This window comes from Rhinoraja longicauda, chromosome 8 (genome assembly GCF_053455715.1).
Source record: "Rhinoraja longicauda isolate Sanriku21f chromosome 8, sRhiLon1.1, whole genome shotgun sequence".
NCBI classification, from domain to species: Eukaryota; Metazoa; Chordata; class Chondrichthyes; order Rajiformes; family Arhynchobatidae; genus Rhinoraja; species Rhinoraja longicauda.
The window spans coordinates 30,922,872-30,942,655 of NC_135960.1; the positions used below are offsets into that span (position 1 = coordinate 30,922,872).

General features: G+C 38.9%; 1 protein-coding gene across 10 annotated transcripts in view; it reads left to right on the forward strand.

Annotated features, from left to right (window-relative positions):
• hdac4 (histone deacetylase 4) overlaps positions 1-15,799 on the forward strand; it is a 330,518-nt gene extending 314,719 nt beyond the window's left edge. For 5 of the 10 annotated variants that reach the window (XM_078403501.1, XM_078403498.1, XM_078403502.1 and 2 more), the window contains 5 exons: positions 1,634-1,752; positions 2,427-2,560; positions 8,967-9,051; positions 11,654-11,804; positions 12,025-15,799. In XM_078403501.1, coding sequence (XP_078259627.1) covers positions 1,634-1,752; positions 2,427-2,560; positions 8,967-9,051; positions 11,654-11,804; positions 12,025-12,064 — 529 coding nt within the window. In that variant the 3' untranslated portion in view covers positions 12,065-15,799. The remainder of the gene's footprint in view (positions 1-1,633; positions 1,753-2,426; positions 2,561-8,966; positions 9,052-11,653; positions 11,805-12,024) is intronic. The other 5 variants (XM_078403496.1, XM_078403495.1, XM_078403497.1 and 2 more) reach the window with 1 other exon arrangement.
• Positions 15,800-19,784: the final 3,985 nt, after the last annotated feature.

Below are 19,784 nucleotides of genomic sequence, written 5' to 3' on the forward strand. Positions count from 1 at the left end.
TATATTCCAAACTTCTGCCTTAGAAATCATGCACTTAAAGGATGGAATCAGTTTGTGTTCAGTTCAGTTATGTTGTTTGGTGAAGTCCAGGTGCCTCATTAGTTCCTGTGTTTTTTTAAAATATTGTACTCCTGATTAAGAGCAAGCACCTAATACTACAATACTTTGAGGGTAAGGGGGTAAAAAGCAGTTTTCATCTGTGTTGCTACTTCTATATTTTTATCTGCTATTTATTTTGGAAGAGAATACTTAGTCCCATAAGAGTTGTAGGGTGTGGAGACCTATTGCTTGTCAGTCACCTCATTAAAACCATTTAATGGTGCACTACCAACTAGATATCCATTTATTATAAGCATCAAAATCCATTCACTGAAGCTAAACATTGTGTGACTTCATTGTTGTAGATTGATTCAGATATGTTTCATGCCATTGAAAATTAGGCAAGATGGTAAAAGTCATAATTTGTTTGTTATTATGTGTTCTATTATAGCTAATGAAAAATCCAGCAAGTAGAAGATTGTTTTTTTTGTGCTTAAAGTGGTTTCACTCTAATTCATAGGTGTTAAGCATGACAGATGTTTGAGAATGTACAGATTTTCTGACACCCTCAATTTAAAATATGTCTTTCAACATCATGGAAATAATCTCAATTATTAATTATCATCATCTTTTTTACATACCTATTTTCCAATTGCCTCATCATGTTTTAGGGTGGTGTTAAGATCTATGTGCTAGTTTTTTATTTTAATTCAAAATATTGAATTATTAGAGAAGCAACAACAACTGATAAGACCTTTGGTTGCAGTGTGTAGCTTGTATATCTTCCATTTTATGTGGTAAAAAGCATATGAAAAAAGTCCAATCTGAACAGAATAGGGAAGAAAATGGGAGATGAGGATTCGATTAGGTGTTGTGTGAATGAGTGTAGAATTGGTATACTGAAAAACCTAATTTGGTACACTAAAGCAACATGACAATTCCCAGTGTGTAATTTTCTGAAAATATGTATAATTTTCTTTCCATTATACTCAATTTAGGTTTCAACTTATATTATGAAAAGTTGTACAGCGTGGAAATAGCCCTTCAGCCTACCAGATCAATATTGTTTTATTCTTCCTGTATTCAGATCAACTTCCTCCGATTCTTCCACTCACTTACCTACCAAGGGACAATTTGCAGGGGTCATTTAACCCACTAATACATTTCTATGAGATGTGGAAGAAACCAGAGAACTGGGGAATACCCACACAGTCACAGGGAGAATGTGCAAACTCCATGCAGACAACTGTGGAGGTATAGATTCAGCTCAGCCCCAGTTGCTGGTGCTCTGAGGAAGCAATTCAACTAGCTGCATCATTGTGATGCACTCTCAGATCTAGCTGACATCTTCATGACATCTAATAAATATGTCTATTACCTTAACAAAATAGATACATAAAAAATAGGACTCACATTTTTCCGTCTTTGGAATCTGCAAATTCCAGGATACTGTGAACAAAAATAAAAGATCTCCTGTTACGTTCATATAATCTAATTTGAGGCAGCATTTCAACAAAATTGAATGCACCGTGAAAATAGTACTTTTTTTTAATGACAGACTCTGAAGCAGGATTATGTTTGTCTTTCGTTACAGGACAGTGGTGATGCCCATTGCTAATGAGTTTGCTCCTGACATGGTTCTTGTTTCCTCTGGATTTGATGCTGTGGAAGGACATCCAGCTCCTCTTGGAGGCTACAAAGTCACTGCTAAATGTAAGCTTGCTTGTGTGATGAATTAAATTATCATTTTATTTCAAGTAGTTACTTAATTAGAAGAGAATTTTAGAGAAACTCAAAATTTTGACAGCCAAATTAGTGAGAGTAAATGATCCACATTTTCCAGCTTTGAGGGGGAGGGAAGAAACATATGAACACTAATCTTCAAAAAGGTCTTAAAATCCTTCAGAGAAGCCAGGGGCTTTATTTCTTGAGCTGTAAAATGTCTTTGTTCAAAAAATCAGTCAGTGGCACATTTTGGAATATGAGAGTTAAAAAGATAAGATAAGAATTTTGTGCCTGTTTTCATCATGAGTAAAATTCTTAACCATTTCTAAAATATTTATTTATATTTTACATTTGCCTGAGAGAAAATGAGAAGTGGCCATTTTTGGAGGCCCTTAGGAAGTGGATGGCGTGCCACTTTGGGAAATTTAAAACATTTATCACAAAATTGCATATATTAAACAGAAGATCAAAAAGGGCTGAGCTGAAATAGTAAATTGTATTTATTGAAATTAAACCTGGCTTATATTATACATTTAGTCCCAGTAAATCCCTCGTGGCCATTTCAAATATGATGTAATACTTGGAATCTTTGATCGTTCGCCAAGAGTCAAAGTAGGCTTCTGACCTTTGACTTCTCTTGCATTTCCTCTTTCCTGACACAGGTTTTGGCTACCTTACCAAACAGCTGATGGGCCTGGCTGGAGGCCGTGTCGTGCTCGCCCTGGAAGGGGGCCACGATCTTACTGCCATTTGCGATGCCTCAGAAGCATGTGTTTCTGCTTTACTTGGAAATGAGGTAAAACATCAATGCACATTATAAGCTGACAAGTTCAAGAACTCACAGGTGCGCCTTTAGCTGCAGATTATGAATGTGATGAGGGCAGACTTCCAAAAGAAATATAATTCCACAAGACCAGTTCATCGGTAACGCAGATTAAATAATTGCAATGACCGATTGCAACAATGAACTGGGGAAAGACCTAAAGCAATTGTGTGAATATGTCCTGATAGATGTATTGCATTTTTTTAAAGATAAACTGTTTTGTTGCTTAAACATTTTCGGGTTTCTTTTGGCTTTGAAAGGCTGGGACTCTTCATATTTTTTTTCCTGTTCATTTCATATTCCAATGCCATGTACCATTTTCTTCTCAAAAGGCTGGGGCAGCGAGCTAATACTCGGCAGTATTTAATTTTCTATATATTTCTTGAGTCTTCGTACATTACATATCATGTGACAGTGTGTTTCGGGATACAGCACGGAAACAGACTCTTCGACCCACCGAATCCATGCCGAACAATGATCACCCCGTACACTAATACTATCCTCCACACTAAGGACAATTTACAATTTTACAAAAGACATTTCACGTACAAAACTGTACGTCTTTGGAGAGTGTGCGGAAACCGGAACACCTGGAGGTAACCCACACAGTCACAGGGAGAAGGTACAAGCTCCATACAGACGGCACCCGTAGCTAGGATCAAACACTGGGTCTCTGGCACTCTAAGGCAGCACTCTACCTCTGCACCACTGTACTGCCTTGAATTCTGAGTGTCTAAATTCCCCAAAGCAACAATCACTAAGCAAATATTTTCAGGTTTGCCTTTCCAGAAGAAAATGGTATCAGAATATCATATAAATAGAGTCAGCATTATGACCACAGAAATTCTAATGACTCTTATCTCATTAACACCAATGCTACTACTGCAGAGTGATGAAGGGTCCTGACTCAAATCGTCATCTGTCCATTACCTCTACAGATGCTATCTGACCCGCTGGTTTCATCTTGTTTTTGTTTCGCAATGGATAATCACTAATGCACTTAGATTTGAAAATGCCTGGTGCAGTCAAGTTCTATGAAATGTATTGCTAAATAGATTAGATACATTTAACTGCTTGTTTGAGAATGTTACAAGGGATAATAAGTGCATGTGGAGTGTTTTACCATTCAGTACTGATGCAGTCCTGCCGCATAGAATCACCACCCACGGTGCCCACACACCATACTTAAACTTGCACAGATATTATGTACTTTCCATGCCTAGGAGACAAGTAACAACCCAAGCGAGGCATCTCTGGTGAATGGGCCTCGGGCTTAGTTCTCAGAATACCCCAAGAGTAGCTGAGGAGATTATTAATATATATAAGAACCTTCGAAGTTAGGAGAACAACTTTTTAATAATGGCACAAAAATAAAGCTAATTAAGAACATTAAAGATTTACAATCAATAAAAAACATTCAGCTTAAATAAACTAAGAAGAAAAAGTTCTTGCTTATTCTTCAGAAGAAGAATCCCCGTTGAAATAAATTGGGTTTTGACCTTTCCCCAGGTCTCAGAGGCAATTTTTCACGCTAAAATTGGGGAATTCCAACAAGAGCATTGGGACAGAATGGATCTGACCAAGCCCAGCACTGGCATGGGAGGAACTGATGCTAGTGGTATCTTTGGAACCACCAGACACAGGCAGCATATTCATCCTATTTACATTGCTAAATGTCCGATAACTTCTCCCTTGCATGATAAACTACATGGTTTTGTTAAAACTAATGCAAATACAATCAAAGTGGTATTGTAGATGCATGTCATTTTTTCAATAGTTCCTTCTAATCAATTGAAAGTGTAAACCTTTATTCACAAAAAATAATTTAGCAAGCTAATAGTTTACCCTTCACCTACTCCTGATATAATCACATCTGAAAGATTGTAGAGGGTAGTAGATGCCATAGGATGAATATCTCATCCAGGTAACCATTGTCCAAACCTAATCCCTATGCACTAAGTTGATAGTTTGAAGTATTTGATACAGCCAGGATCAGTGAGCTAGAAATCTGCACACCAACTGTCTAAAACTTGAGAATGTTTTAAAATCAGGGTCAATTCCTTACAGCAGCTGGAAGAGTAGCCTGCCAATAAATATACAGATGTTGGTCTTGGCTGTACCCACCTTCCATTGAGTAAACCTTTCCATTGGTATCTGGGATTCCAGACCCCAATCCATGCATCTTTCCCAACACATATAACATTTAACCAAGCCTGATCCTGGGATTTTGATGTGTCAGCTCCTGCCTTAGTCGGAGGTTGAAGAATTATTTAAGAAGTCTTATTAGAAATGTAATGAAATTTGTTAGAGTAATCAGAATTATGAAGACAGACAAACGAGAGGAAACCAGTGAGACTACACAGTTGCTCATGTGCGTCCCAGGTGGCACCTAAATTCAATGAAATATGTAACCTTCATTTGCGTAAACAGGCCTGCGATATAAAAGTTCATTCTGTGTAACAATTACTACTGAACTTGGATACAGAATATAGTGGAAGTTTACCAGACACAAATGCAAGATCAAAAGAAATGAGTTAAATGCAGCTCCTTTAAAAAGGTACTGAACTATGCTTGTGTGATATCTGGAGAGTTCCAAATTTGCACAGGTCTGTGTCAAAGTACTTGGCAATTGGCTTCACTTATAAAATATAGATTTAGTTAATATTCACTGCCAATTCTTAGAGACATTAAAGCTGTTTTAGCATTTTGTATATTGTATAAAGGTCTTTCATGTCTCAATATCCTGACTAGTGTTAAAGAAGAGTCGTAGAATCATACATTGTTTGGCCCAACTTCCCCACGCCAACTAACATGCTCCATCTACACTAGTCTCACCAGCCTGCATTTGGCCCATATCCTTCTAAACCTAATCTATCCATGTACCTGTCCAAATGTCTTTTAAATGTTGTGAACTGACCTGCTCAACGACCTCCTCTGGCAGCTCGTTATGTACATCTACCACCCTTTGTGTAAAAAGAAAGTGACCTCTCAGGTTCCTATTTTTCTTCTCTCATCTTAAGTCCTCTGGTTCTTGATTTTCCTTCTCTGCGTAAAACACCGTGGGTCTACTCTATCTAATCCTCCCCGAGTCTTATACATCTCTATAAGATCTGCCCCCAGTTCCCCAGTCTTCACAGGTGGGGGAGTATGTAGGAAATCAGACATTTGGGGTTTTGTCAGGCTGCCACATCACAATGGTGAAAACACTGGAATTTCAAGCATTAGTCCTGGTGTCTGCTTGTAAAATGGAAAAATGTCCGTACAATCAGCACAATTGTACAGATACGTGCTGCAGCTGGGACCATACAAAATTGATGAAATTAGCTTGTGGAAAAAAGTGTGGTGATATGTTAACTGGAGTTTCTTTGGCCCCAGTAGAAACCAGGCCCTTGTGAAACAAAAACGTTGAGAAAACAGTTATTGTGATTATTATTATGACCCTGACAAATGCTACCTGCTATTCCTGGCAGTGGCATGAAGTGATGGAACATGATATTTGTAGGCTACACCATATCTTTTAAATGTCCATGTTTGTGTGCTTTGCAACATTTGTTCACTTCCTTTTCAAACTTTCTTACCAAATAATCATCAGTGGAGAGAGTATTTGTGTTTCATTTTAATTCTTCAGTTTTCTATTCTGCAATCCAATGAGAGATGATATAATTATTGGCTTCTCAATCCGTTGCTAATAATTATTTGTAGTTAAAAGGAAGCAAGTTGTTTTTTGATGGATTAAATACAGTATTTCAAGAAAGAGAGGTGAGATCAAAACAACCAGCAGGCAATTGTTTGATCATAATTTCAGCTAAAGCTCAGTTCAGAACTAGGCATGTACTATGCGTGCAAACATTCAGTGCTAAACTATCAGTTGGTGTGATGAAAAATGCATATATTTGACTGTAAATTTCATTAACCTTTCAGACAGTTGGTTGTCGGTGCATGAAAAGTTTGACAGATCTATGCCCCAGCTGAAATTATTTTAAAAAGAAATATGATAATGTTTTATAGATTTCTTTAAGGTCTTGCAAGTAAACTCAGTGGGATGATAACACACTTTCATACTCTTAAATTTTGCAAAACAAAAATCTCCTTCCGACGGCTGTGGTCACATGCATGAAGTTAGCAGTTGATTTCCAATCAAAATATTAGGGGTACAACTTCTACTTCAAATGGGTTGTATAAAGAACTTGAAATATAAATTGATGAAGGGGATTTGATTTTACTTTTCGTATTTCCAAATCTTGTTTTTCCTGAAAATTGCACATTGAAGAACGTTATCAGCCTAGTGCAAACATTTTGATCCTTCAATATTCAGATAAAATGGTCAGGATAGCTCACTTATCAAAAAGGAAGAAAATTTGACCTCTTCATTTAAACTCTTCTCCCTCGTCATTGGAGAGTCACTTGGATTTGATCCCAGACTCAAGTAAAAACCGAATGTAAATCTAGGTATCCTGTGTCCAAAGATTCTGCAACTCTTCTTTACGTCTTAAAACCAAATTTGACATATTATTTAAAAAATACAAATACATAGAAATTAGGTGCAAGAGTAGGCCTTTCGGCCCTTCGAGCCAGCACCGCCATTCAATATGATCATGGCTGATCATCCAAAATCAGTACCCCATTCCTGCTTTTTCCCCATATCCCTTGATTCTGTTAGCCCTGAGAGCTGTATCTAACTCTCTCTTGAAAAATGTTATCATACACAACACACTGAATAAAACTCTTTTCTCAGTATCTTGAACATTGTCACAAATGACAAAGTGCAATGCCATGATAAAAACCATGTGCGTTCATCTTAGCTTCATCAGGAATTAACTTGTTTCTGTATTCCAAAATGGACCATGTTTGATTCCTTTAAAAGGTGATTTTTGGAATGAAGCCTGGGTCGTTCCCCCCCCCCTGAACTTTTTAATAGGGTAAACTTGAAGCAGACTTTTTTCAAAGATAGATAGTGTTGACCCTGGATATATTTAAAATTTGCCCTTTTTTTCCTAAGCAAACATTTAGCATCTAGAAACTAGAAATTATGAATTTGGTGCCTGCCATTTATCTTAAATGCGCCAAATGACCTGACATACAAAGACACCAAGTCCAAGAGTAACTCAGCAGGTCAGGCAGCATCTCTTAAGGACATGGATAGGTGACATTTTGAATTTGGACCCCTCTTCAGACTGATTGGAGGGGGGAGGGGGGAGGGGAAGAAAGCTGGAAGAGAGATGGGGCAGGATAAAGCCTGGCAGGTAATAGATGGATACAGGTGGCGGTGGGGAGTGGGGATGTTGATAGGCAGATGTTTGGACAAAGGCCAGAGATGAAAAGAAAGGAGGTGTAAGGCAAAAGGATTGACGAGTTATGAGTTGTGAAGTTAGACAAAGGAATGCAGATGGAAGGGGAGGGGAAATAATAGGTGCGAGTCCAGATGTGGTGCAGGTGGTTTCATACCACTGGATTGTAAGCTACCTAAGTGGAACATGAGGTAATGGTCCTCCAGTTTGTGCCCGGTCTCGCTCTGCCAATTGAGGAGACGCAGGGCAGAAAGTTCAGTATGGAAATGGTAAGAGGACTTAAAATGGTTAGCAACCGGGAGATCCAAAAGTCCTTGGCGGACAGAGCGCGCGTTCCCCAAAATGGTAATCGAGTCTACTCATGGTCTCGGCAATGTACAGGAGCACCAGATGCAGTAGACGAGGTTAGAGGAAGTGCACCTGAACCTCTGTCTCACCCGGAAGGGCTGCCTGGGTTCCTAGATGGAGGTGAGGCATTTGGTAAGGAAACAGGTATTACATCTCTCTCAGTTGCAGAGGAATGTACCTGAGGAAGGGTTGTTGGGAAGATGTGTTCCATGGTTGGATTCCAGGTGATGGAAATGTCAGGAAGAAGGGTCTTGTCCCGAAACGTCACCCATTCCTTCCCTCCAGAGATGCTGCCTGTCCCGCTGAGTTACTCCAGCTTCTTGTGTCAGAGGATGATGTGTTTGATGCAGGGGCTGGGGTGGGGGTGGGGTGAAAGGTGAGAACTGGGGAGTTCCGTCCAGGGAGAGGGGGAAACAAGAGCAGAACTGCGGGTCACAAAGGAGACGCCGGTGAGGGATCCATCTATGACAGCAGGGGGGGAAACCACATTTACAAAAGAACGAAGACATCTCAGATGTCCGAGAATGGAAAGCCTTATCTTGGGAGCAAATGTGTCAGAGATGGTAAATTAAGAGTAGGGGATAGCATCTTTTCAAGTCAGGATGTGAGGAAGTGTAGCCCAGATAACTGTGGGGTGTGTTTCTGTAAATTACCTAACATATTTAATGGCTTTATTAATAGAAAGGAGCAAAAGGTTTTCCACTTTTCATCAAAGTTAATATTTGTTTTGAATTTGTTTTCAGCTTGAGCCATTTGCACAAGACATTTTGCAGCAAAGACCAAATCCCAATGCGGTTCGCTCCATTGAGAATGTAATCGAAATACAGAGTGAGTGTGTTATGCAGCGGAATTACAATTATCTGATGTTGTATCCATTACAATGACTGACTATATTGAATTAACTAACTTTTATGATATTTGATTTAGTGGCTCAAATGCACTTCTGTTGAACTTCAAAGCTTTCCTTTTCAGAAAGAAAAAAAATCAGATTAAATGTTATGATGTCATGCACACAGAGAATGTCACTGAATATTGGTATACATAAAGCATCTGGCAACAGACTTTGTCTCTCTGCGAGATGAGAAGAATAATGAGCTGCAGCCTTTCCCTCCCTACCTTCAGTTAAACTTTCAATGAATCTAATGAGACTTTCTCAGTCCTTGGAGCGAGGACAGAATTTGTTAAGGGATTTTTTCAATAAGCAGCTAAATACCAATGTCTTTGAATATTGTCTATTTCAATGAACAATATGATTTTGTTTATCGTGTTTGAAAAACTAAACATACGGATAATTTCAGTAACCATCCTCAAGTGCTATCAACTTGAGTTACTGTTGCATGTGACTGTGTTCGTTAGAGTGATTTACTACCATGATCTTTATATGCGGATTCTGTGAAATTGCCTGCGAGCTGCAGAGTAAACCCTCTTGCCCAGAATTCTTCACAGGAGGTGGAGAAACTGATCAATCCAAATGTGCCTCCTTGTCTCATCTTATTGTTTTCCTTACAGCTAATGTGGTGTGATGTTGATAGCATGTATATAATTCCCGTTTGGGGTGCAATGTTATAGAAGAAAGAGCAAAATTAATAATCATTTTTCACTTGGCTTGTACTCTTCAAATATATCAGTTAATCAAAGTTTTAACGTAAAAATGTATTCGCAATTAGTATTGGGGCGAATGTTCACCTCTATTTCCTCTACTTCATTGGAGACCTGTGAACTATCTTTAATCAGACTTTATCGGAGTTTATCTTGCACCAAATATTATACCCTTTATTCTGTTTCTGTACACTGTGGAAGGCTTGATTGTAATCATGTATGGTCAGAAGGTCATTCTGTATGTCTCAATGAGGCCCCCCCTCATTCTTCTAAACTCCAGCGCGTACAGGCCCAGTGCCGACAAACACTCATCATAGGTTAACCTACTCATTCCTGGGATCATTCTTGTAAACCTCCTCTGGACCCTCTTCAGAGCCAGCACATCCTTCCTCAGATATGGTGCCCAAAATTGCTCACAATATTCCAAATGCAGCATTACCAGCGCATCATAGAGCCTCAGCAGAGTCTTTGACTGGATAGCACAAAACAAAAGAAAATTCCCTGTACCTCGGTGCACGTGATAATAATACACTAACCTAAAATAATGAAGAACTTGAATCTGCAATTGAAACCACAGAGGTGGTTGAAAAGCTTTGCAATTAGATTATCAATAAATCTGTATTTCTTTTCAATATTTATACCTCTTGCTTTGGAAAGAATCACACCTGCGAGATCTGGAATTTAACTTATTCGATTGCAATAAATAAGTCAGATGTCTTTTGGATATAATTTCACTTTCATGAGCTCTTTGTGTTGATGGTTAAATTGATTTTGTGCACATTTTGATGTTGATCTGATGCCTCTATAACCTCGCAGAGGAAATTAAAACACAAAAAAATATTTTGGATTTAATTTGTACAGCAACCACTGTGACTTATTTCAGGATAATCAGTGGATGAAATTACAACATCCTTAGTTTACATAGACTGTAAACTAGAATTTAATTGGTTGTTCAATTAGCTGCCGGCAGTACATCTAAGATTGATCTGTTTTTGGTATGGAAAAATCTATAGTAGAGGAAAGAAATGTTATATTCATGAAATGAAACCAACCAAAGCATTTACATAGTCCCAGAAGGACTTTGAATGTTAGCCTGCTTTAATAAAAAACGATAAGCTAAATTATCATTGTCTCCACTAGAGGGCACTTTTTATGCTGCTGAACAAATCAGTTTTAGTATTTAAAAAGTCTGCTCAAATATGTCTGAAAAACAAATATTTTCAATTAAAATGCATAATCACGAAAATGCAATTCTATAATTGTACCTTAGACCTTTGTGTGCAACTTAAATGATATTAATACATTTAAAGTAACAAATTGTTCTTGCTGTTACATAGAAACATAGAAAATAGGTGCAGGAGGAGGCCATTCAGCCCTTCGAGCCAGCACCGCCATTCATTGTGATCATGACTGATCGTCCCCAATCAATAACCCGTGCCTGCCTTCTCCCCATATCCCTTGATTCCACTAGCCCCTAGAGCTCTATCTAACTCTCTCTTAAATCCATCCAGTGATTTGGCTTCCACTGCCCTCTGTGGCAGAGAATTCCACAAATTCATAACTCTCTGGGTGAAAAAGTTTTTTCTCACCTCAGTTTTAAATGGCCTCCCCTTTATTCTAAGACTGTGTCCACTGGTTCTGGACTCGCCCAACATTGGGAACATTTTTCCTGCATCTAGCTTGTCCAGTCCTTTTATAATTTTATATGTTTCTATAAGATTCCCTCTCATCCTTCTAAACTCCAGTGAATACAAGCCTAGTCTTTTCAATCTTGTTGTGTAATCATTGCGGGCAACTTTGCCACAACTGATTGACATTTTATTTCTTTTAGGTAAATACTGGAAATCGCTCCAGCGATTATCCTCCACAGTTGGCCACTCGTTGATAGAGGCCCAAAAATGTGACAAAGAAGAAGCTGACACGGTGACAGCTATGGCCTCGTTGTCAATGGGAGTTAAACAAGGACCTGATGCTGAGAAGAGGTGAGACAGGAAGGAATACCTCACTCTTGACACTGTAAACAAGACCTATGTCTATGTTACTAGCTGGGAGATGGGGTTAGCTGCCTTGAAAAATAGTCTTTGCTGGGGAAAGCATGCAAGTCTACTCCTCCATTGTACAAAACCATGACTGTACAAAACCATGACTAAGAAGCCTTTGTCTTGTCCATCAAAAATACTTGTGTATTTTCTTTTTCTGCAGGCCTGATGATGAACCCATGGAGGAAGAGCCACCAATGTAGTTTCCTGCTGGAGTTCTCTCTTTTGCACACAATATCTTTATTTCTCTAACTCTGCCAGACTTCATTCTGTATCTCCTGTGTCCTGCTGTGGTGTTCTTCCAGAATACAAGGACTACTGGGCAATATGCTGGCAATAAACAAAAAGTAAAGATGTTTTTACCTCTGTCCATTCCTGAAATAGGTTTGTGGGACAGCCAGCATTTACTTTGGCAGAGTCACCAAGGAGGTGTCATCTCAAAAGCTCTGCTCTGAGTTTACCTACTCAAAAGTTCTCCTGTCTCAGGCAGCCAACCACTGTTTCTATTGTTCTTGTCCTTTAACAAAGGAGTTCATGCCATCTATGAGTCCAGATGCATTGATTGTAATCTCAACAAACCCAAGTGGCATACAGTAATAATTCGAAGAACATTACAGTGTGGAGAGAAAGACTATACCAGAATGGAAGAGAAGCATGGGGTCTTTTCGAAGAAGCCCTTTGAAGACGAGCGTTTGTGCCTTTTTAACAACAGATGGTTGCTGACTTTTGAATGAGGAGCAATGCCTTAAAAGTGTGGAAATAATTCCTCCACTGTTGTGATGTGGAAAAGATGGTGGTGAAGCCTTCTCTTTCCTGGCATGCGTGCAAAAAAAGGTCCGGTCACTAGCTGGATTTTCGTACCGAGTTGGAATACCATTTTTGCTGTTTTTTCCAAACAAAACCTAGCCTATTTTAAGGTAGTTGCCAGTCCAGAGTGGCAGATTATACTGTTGAAAATTGTCAGGTTATCATTTAAAAACCTGCTTTACTTATTACGCTGGGTTTATATAACACTGAGTAGTATAGGGAATCAACCAATAACAAAGCATGTGTTAGGTTGACTTGCAACAGATAAACATGTTTAAAGATTGGAATGTTAATCAAAAGCATGATGCAGGATTTTGTTTTCCAAACTTCCACTTCTGTGGTCCTCATTTCTAATAGAAATTGAAAACATAAACTAATAATAATCTGTTATCCATTAGACAATGAGGTTTTTTGACAAAAAGGCCAGGTAATTTGTTAATAGTACTGGAGATAATCATGTACAAATGTTTTCTTAACAGACCAAGTTTGATTTTATTATGTTGGCACTTAGAGGGGAAATGATGGTTTTTACTGAAGATGAGAGAAGATGGATTGTGGACACTTAGAGGAGCACCTCACTGAATGATTGTGGTCAGACTTGGCAACTACCTTAACCATTGCATTTTATTTGTGTTCATTTTTACTCCTGGTAAACCATTTAACAAAATAATATCTACTTTTTATATAAAGAGATCCTTAAGTTTTTAAATCATGTTTCATAAGACCTGATAACTTTTTTAAATTACTTTTCTTGTGAGAATTCCAGTTACTTTACCCACTTGTATTTTCATGAAATTATGTTTGACTTTTTTGTGATTAGTCTTTGGTTCCAGTCAAATTTTAATCTTCTGTATTTTCCCCCTTACATGGAACATAGCTTTCTGATGGTTTAGAAGAAATGTACTGGAGATTTTCAGGAGGATGTACTTTGAGTGAGGGATCTTGTTCAAACTTTGTGTAACAATTCCAGTTGGTGTATATTACTATATGTTCTGTTATGAGTAGATTTATAAATGAAGTCTTGTAAGAATAGTATTGCAAGGTGATATCATACACATTTAAATATGAGTAATACTACAGTGATACTATATTTGATATTTGTAACTGGTTGCACTGCAGAAGGCTGCCATTTGCTAAGGGGGAATTAGCATTAAGGTTTTCAGTTGCTGCACTCTGAAGCCAAGAAGGAAGAGTGATATTTTTTTTGTTGAAGGACTGATTGTTTTTACATTGTGGTCTGGGAGTTGTGCTTATCAGCAATTGATAAGAGTGGGGAGAACTTGACTCTGAGCCCCTGGTTGATTCCATTCTGCAGGTGCTTGGGTTGGCCCCACAATGTGACTAATGCTGGTTGAAACTTGGATTGTAAAACAGCATTTCCGCTGGAGTGTGGGAGAAGATACACTGTCCTGCCATCTGTTCATGTACACATGCACGCTCACTCTGCAATTTATGGGACAACTGACATGGGGGTCATTAACTGGTAACTTTTTTTCTCTGAGTAAATGGTTTTCATTCCTCCTTTTTGTAATGGTTTCTGGAAGCTTAATGAATTTGGCGTTGTGAGGAGTATGTGGAGCATGTGTGCGTGTACAAGATGTTTGGCAACACTGAATAAGGGCACTACTGTATTTTTGTTTTAAAACAGATTTACACAACATAAATATAACCAGCTGTAATCTTTAAGAGAGTGTTCCACACTTTCTATAGGATTATGTATGTTTGATTGCAAAGCAATTAACACATCAATTCTGTGACTTTTAAGCAACTGTTTGCATCTACTCTTGATGTTAAACATTCCTTTAAATAAGTGGAGTTAAGTATTCATTCCTTTTTTTGATAAGGTGAATTTAAACATTGTTTTTAAAAGGCCCATTGTTTGTTTTCTTTTAAGGGGCATTGATCTTTTTTTCATTTAATGGGAGTCAGTGAGCTTGCATGTGCCACAAACAGAAGATACCATTTGTTCTGTACAGGTATGCACGCAATTTGCATCAAGTTATTTCTGGGGCAGTTTACCGAGTTTCGCTTTTTTTTCTTGGCATCTGTGGAAGAGGATTGACATTTTTTTTCTGATGAACATACCAGAAAACCTCAGAAGCAGATGCCTCTTTTATTGAAATATCTTCAAATATCACTCTTTAATACTGTTATAAATTGATACATAAATTTGACAACAATTATCTAGCACTTGTGTCATACAAATAGACTATTGCATAATCTGCATATAAAATTTTAAGAACACAGCAAAGAAAAATTGTAAAACTGTTAACTGCCTGTGTCGTCTTGGGGCCAACCCTTTTGAGACAAGCAATTTTTTTCTGGACTAAGTATTTAAGATCATAAACAATTAACCTTTCAGCGCAGCTGTTCTTTATCTCTGCCACCATAAATCGTGTAGCGGTAATCCACTTAGCAGTTGTGTATTGTGATCGATGTGGATGAATATTTACAAAGAAAGGTTTTTTTGGGGGGTGATATTGTTGTTACGAAGTAGGAGTGATGGCTACCTGACAGCCTCACTTTACTTCATGTTTTGATATTGACTGCAAAGTATCACATTACGGTGTATTACATTTTGTGCTCCATAATGGAGGCGCCTTTTGTTTTCTTTTCCAGTTTGAGAGGAGGAAAAAGTGTGAGAAGAATTTTAAAGTTAGTTCACCCAAAAATCTTTTATTTCAGGTATGTAGTAATGGAAGTTGTAACTATATTTTATCCTTCTTTGTACCTATCCACACACAAAATGACGCCACCATTGTTATCAGTACCAGTAAACTGATTTTCTGTATTTTAACCACAATCAATTATTGTATGGACCTACTTTATTGGTGATAGCCTTATTGTGGTAGCTTTTGATGGTCTTCATTTGCCTGTTGAAATGGGTCAGCCTTTCAGACTGACTAATGGTGTATCTCCTTGACAGTACAGACTTCATTTTTGACTTTATTAGGAGTCCAGTATTTTGTACCACATTATGACAACTTGCTATTGTGGTGTAAATAAAACTAATTACAACATCACATTTAAAGTTGTGTTTTCATTATTTTAGAGTTCTACGTTATTAATTTCTATTTATTTACAATGTAGTACAACAGATTGATCAAGCTAATATAATCTGGAAGAAAATAAGCTTTTTCAAGTTTTCTTATTATTTTTTTCTACTTGACAGATTGTTATTAGCCTTGTACTCCGAATGGATCCAAAAAATTAAAATATAATTAGTGAAACATTATTGTTGCAAGCTCTTATCTTGAAGTATGATCTTCAATGCTGACTGTCATTTCACTTCATTTGGAACGAAAGATTAAACAATATTTTTATTCAATGACGTGATTAGTTCCTGTGTGAAACTAGCAAATTCCACCTCCCCATGATCTGTTCTTGTTTCTTTTTTAAAATTTAAACACTGTGTTTTACTGAGGTTGTGGGGTAAAGTCAGTCTCTCGCTTTCAACCAATAACTCGCAACCTGACCAGAGGCTCTATTGTCTTGCCAGCAGATCCTGAATTTCCAACCATTACACATTAGTATTTTCAAAGCCATGATCATTCATTTCAATGACAGCTTAGCATTTTGCATAAGTTCTATTCAATATTGCCATCTCTTCCCCTCGCCAAGTACTTTGATTCCATTTTGTGCCTCAACAACACCATCTCAGATCAGGCATACATCATCGAGCTAAATTTCTTATCACTGCAATTAAAGATCAAGAAAGGGAAAACGATAGAGGAGCAGACCTGAAGCCTTCTGCAGAGCAAATGTAAGTGGAAGAAAAGACACAAAGTGCTGGAGTAACTCAGCAGGTTAGGCAGCATCTTTGGAAATGGAAATACAGGCAGAGATTGGATATGCAAGTGGAGGACGTTTGTGATGGACATAGTAACATTGATAGTCTGCATGGATGTAGTGGGCCACAGGGCAGTTTCTGTGCTGTATGCCCCTCATAGTTTAAAAACCTTAAGGCCACCCTTCAGCCTCCTTCTTTCCAGTGAGAATAAACCCACTTATTGAATATCTCCTTGTAACGTCAAACCTGCATCCTTCCAGGTGAATTGTTCTTGCACACTCTATTGCTGCTGCATCTTCCGGTATCAACCAGAATTGTACACAAGTGCGAAAGTATTTCGCTATTGGAAAGTAACCTGTGAGGGTCAGTGACTGGTGAGATGGAGGAAATGGTCACTTGAGAATGCTGAAAGGGAGGAGTTTCTGGTGTTGGAATCCCATTGAACATGACTAAAGCTACGCAGATAACCAGTGCATTAAGATGGAGATAGAAAAGTCAAGGAAGAGTCAAAGATGGACCCTGTGAAAGTGAGAGAAGTGTCGAAGTTGGCAGCAAGAGTGGTGACATTCGAGTTGTGTACAAGTGCAGGAAGCCACAACAATGTAACAGAGATTTATAGGGAGTGCCTGAGTAGAACTTGGGCAGAGAGTGATCCAAATATTTCACATCAGACAGGTGGAGCTATAGGCCTATACAAACTCCCGTTTAGTACACTCTGACACAGGAAGTCAGTGGATTAAAGAAGGTTTTTCAATGGAAGAACAAATTGGTACAGGAGTCTACATTGTGAGCACACACGTCCACCTGCTTGAACTTTTAAGTTTCTCGGCTCTGTTCCTACAACTCACATCTTTGTTGCTCTTTATTTCTTAAAGTCTATTTCCCCGTCAGTACATGGAGGCATCTTTCATCTGTTCCTCCTAACCACTCCTTTCTGCATTTCAGCAATTCCCTTTGGCCTTCCCTCTTTCAGCATAAATGATTAGAATTAATACAAGGCTCCCCTGTATCTCATTGAAGTTCTACCCCAATACCACGTTAATTGACTTCCGCTATCTATGCCTCCGTTACCTAGATGTTGGAGCACACCCTTTCTCCCACCTATTTGAACCTGGACCTCTTCCCACACATGTTTTCCCGGCTGTTTAACATCACGGCATTAGCCGTCTCAATAGTTCCCACTCAGTTCCAGTCCTCAGTCTCACTTCCAACTGAGCATTACCATCAAATCTGTCAGATGTGGTGCACAACTCTCCCTCACTAATTGCCTACTTCCTGAAACTGCCTCTAACTCCTGGACTGAATCACAAGCTACAGGAGCACAGGTGGTCATTGCTACCGCTTATTGCATGTTTAAGATGAGGTCACTAAAAGCTGGCACTTCCAGCAACAGTTGCAGTTAAGAACCGTAACTTTAAGAGAGTCTTTCACCTGAAACATCAACCGGCTTTTCCACAGATGCTGTTCGACCTGCTGAGTGTAGCATTTTCTGTTCCATGCCTCTGTTTAAACAACAAGACATGACCAAACCAGGTGGGGAAATGGGTCACTTTGATCATAGGCTTATCCCAGTAGGTCAACCCCCAGTTAGCATCAGTACAGTTGTTCACAAAGCTATGATAAGTAGTCAAATAATGTGCTCAATTCACAATTAAAGCTGAGGTAGATCTCCGAGGAGATAAAGCTGCGGAGGGTTTCGAGAAAGTAAATGAAGAAGTGTTTGCGATGTGGCTGAAGAGTCAATAACCAGCCAGGACATGTGGATTAGCTACTGCAGCAGGAGTGATATATCTGGAGTTCACGAAGTGACTGGAAAGTCATGAGACGAGGATCGAGAATGCCCCACCTGATAACTTAAGTGACTCGCTGAGTTCCTCCAGCACTTTGCAAATAATCTGGATTAATTCAGTTAAAAACAATGTCAATAATGAGCCAACCCAGGTTCCCCAGGCATCCAACTTTACAAACTTAAAGTAAATCAGAGAAGAATACAGACAATTAATAGAAAGATTGAATTATGCACTTTGTAATGCTTTTCTCCCACCCCTGCAGTCATGCCATGATCACAATGAATGGCGGTGCTAGCTCGAAGGGCCAAATGGCCCCCTCCTGCACCTATTTTCTGTTTCTATGTTTCTACTCTCCTTTCCCCTCCTTCGCACACATCTTCCATCCCTGGGTCCCCAATTTCCATTTTATTCCCCCAGTCTTTTATTTCCCCCCTCATATTCCTCCCTTTCGCTTTACATCTTACTCCCTTACTTATCTGACACTCTTTTGTCTTTTCACCTTTAGCATTTGTCTCTTATGCCACCCATTTGCCAATCACTTGTATCCATCTATCACTTGCCAGGTTTTGTCCAGCGCTCACTGCGCTTTTCCAGCTTTCTCCCTCCCCGCGTATCAGTCTGAAGAAAGATCCCGAACGAAACGTCACCAGTCCATTCCCTCTGCAGATGCTACTAACTGCTCAGTTTCTCCAGCTCTTTGCATCTTGTTCAATATTCCAGAATCTGCAGTTTCCTGTATCTCCTTTGTAATGATTTGTTTTAAAGTGATGGCGAGACTGCCTCTCAAAAGGAAACTCATGGCGAGACAAGTCCTTTAAAATTTTCTTTGAAAACATTATGCAGTAAAAGTTCTAAGTTCTTGGGCTGCAAAGTGAGTGATCTAATTCAAAATGAAGCATTCAAGTAAAAAGGAAATGTAGCCACACAATTACAGTCAGCAGTTCAGGTTTACTAGTCTATGCTCCAGATAATTTGCTGTTTTGATTGTTTTCCATTCAGTTTAAAATATTATCCACACTTTGAACAAGGGCCAGCTGGAACTTGTTAAATAATCACCTGCTGCTGGAGGTTCCCTATGAAGAGCGTGGGTTTTGTGGACATTTGAGAATTGTACTTACTCCTGGTCCACAAGTGTTAAAATGGACACGAGTGATCAGAGTGCAATCCTACAATGGTCTGTCCTGAGTTGTTCAACCATAAGCCACATGTCTATTAGTCCAAACCCACAGAGGTACAGTTGCACAGACCTTGACTCCTGCCAAAAAATCTTGGCATATTTTATAATATTGGTAAATGTCTAATCCACACTTAACTGAATTGTAGATGTCATTTGCAGGCTTCTGTAAACTTTCTTTGGGTCTTTATGTACTAAGTGGCTAATCTGCCTCCCTCGCCGCATTGTGTAACTAGCTGTCTTGTGGGCTGTGGGTTTACTTGGCCTTGACTTGCCCATTGCATGTGTTTTCTTTCCTACATGGAGTAAGTTACCGATCATGATCTTGGAGCGATACAGCATGGAATCAGGCCCTTCAGCCT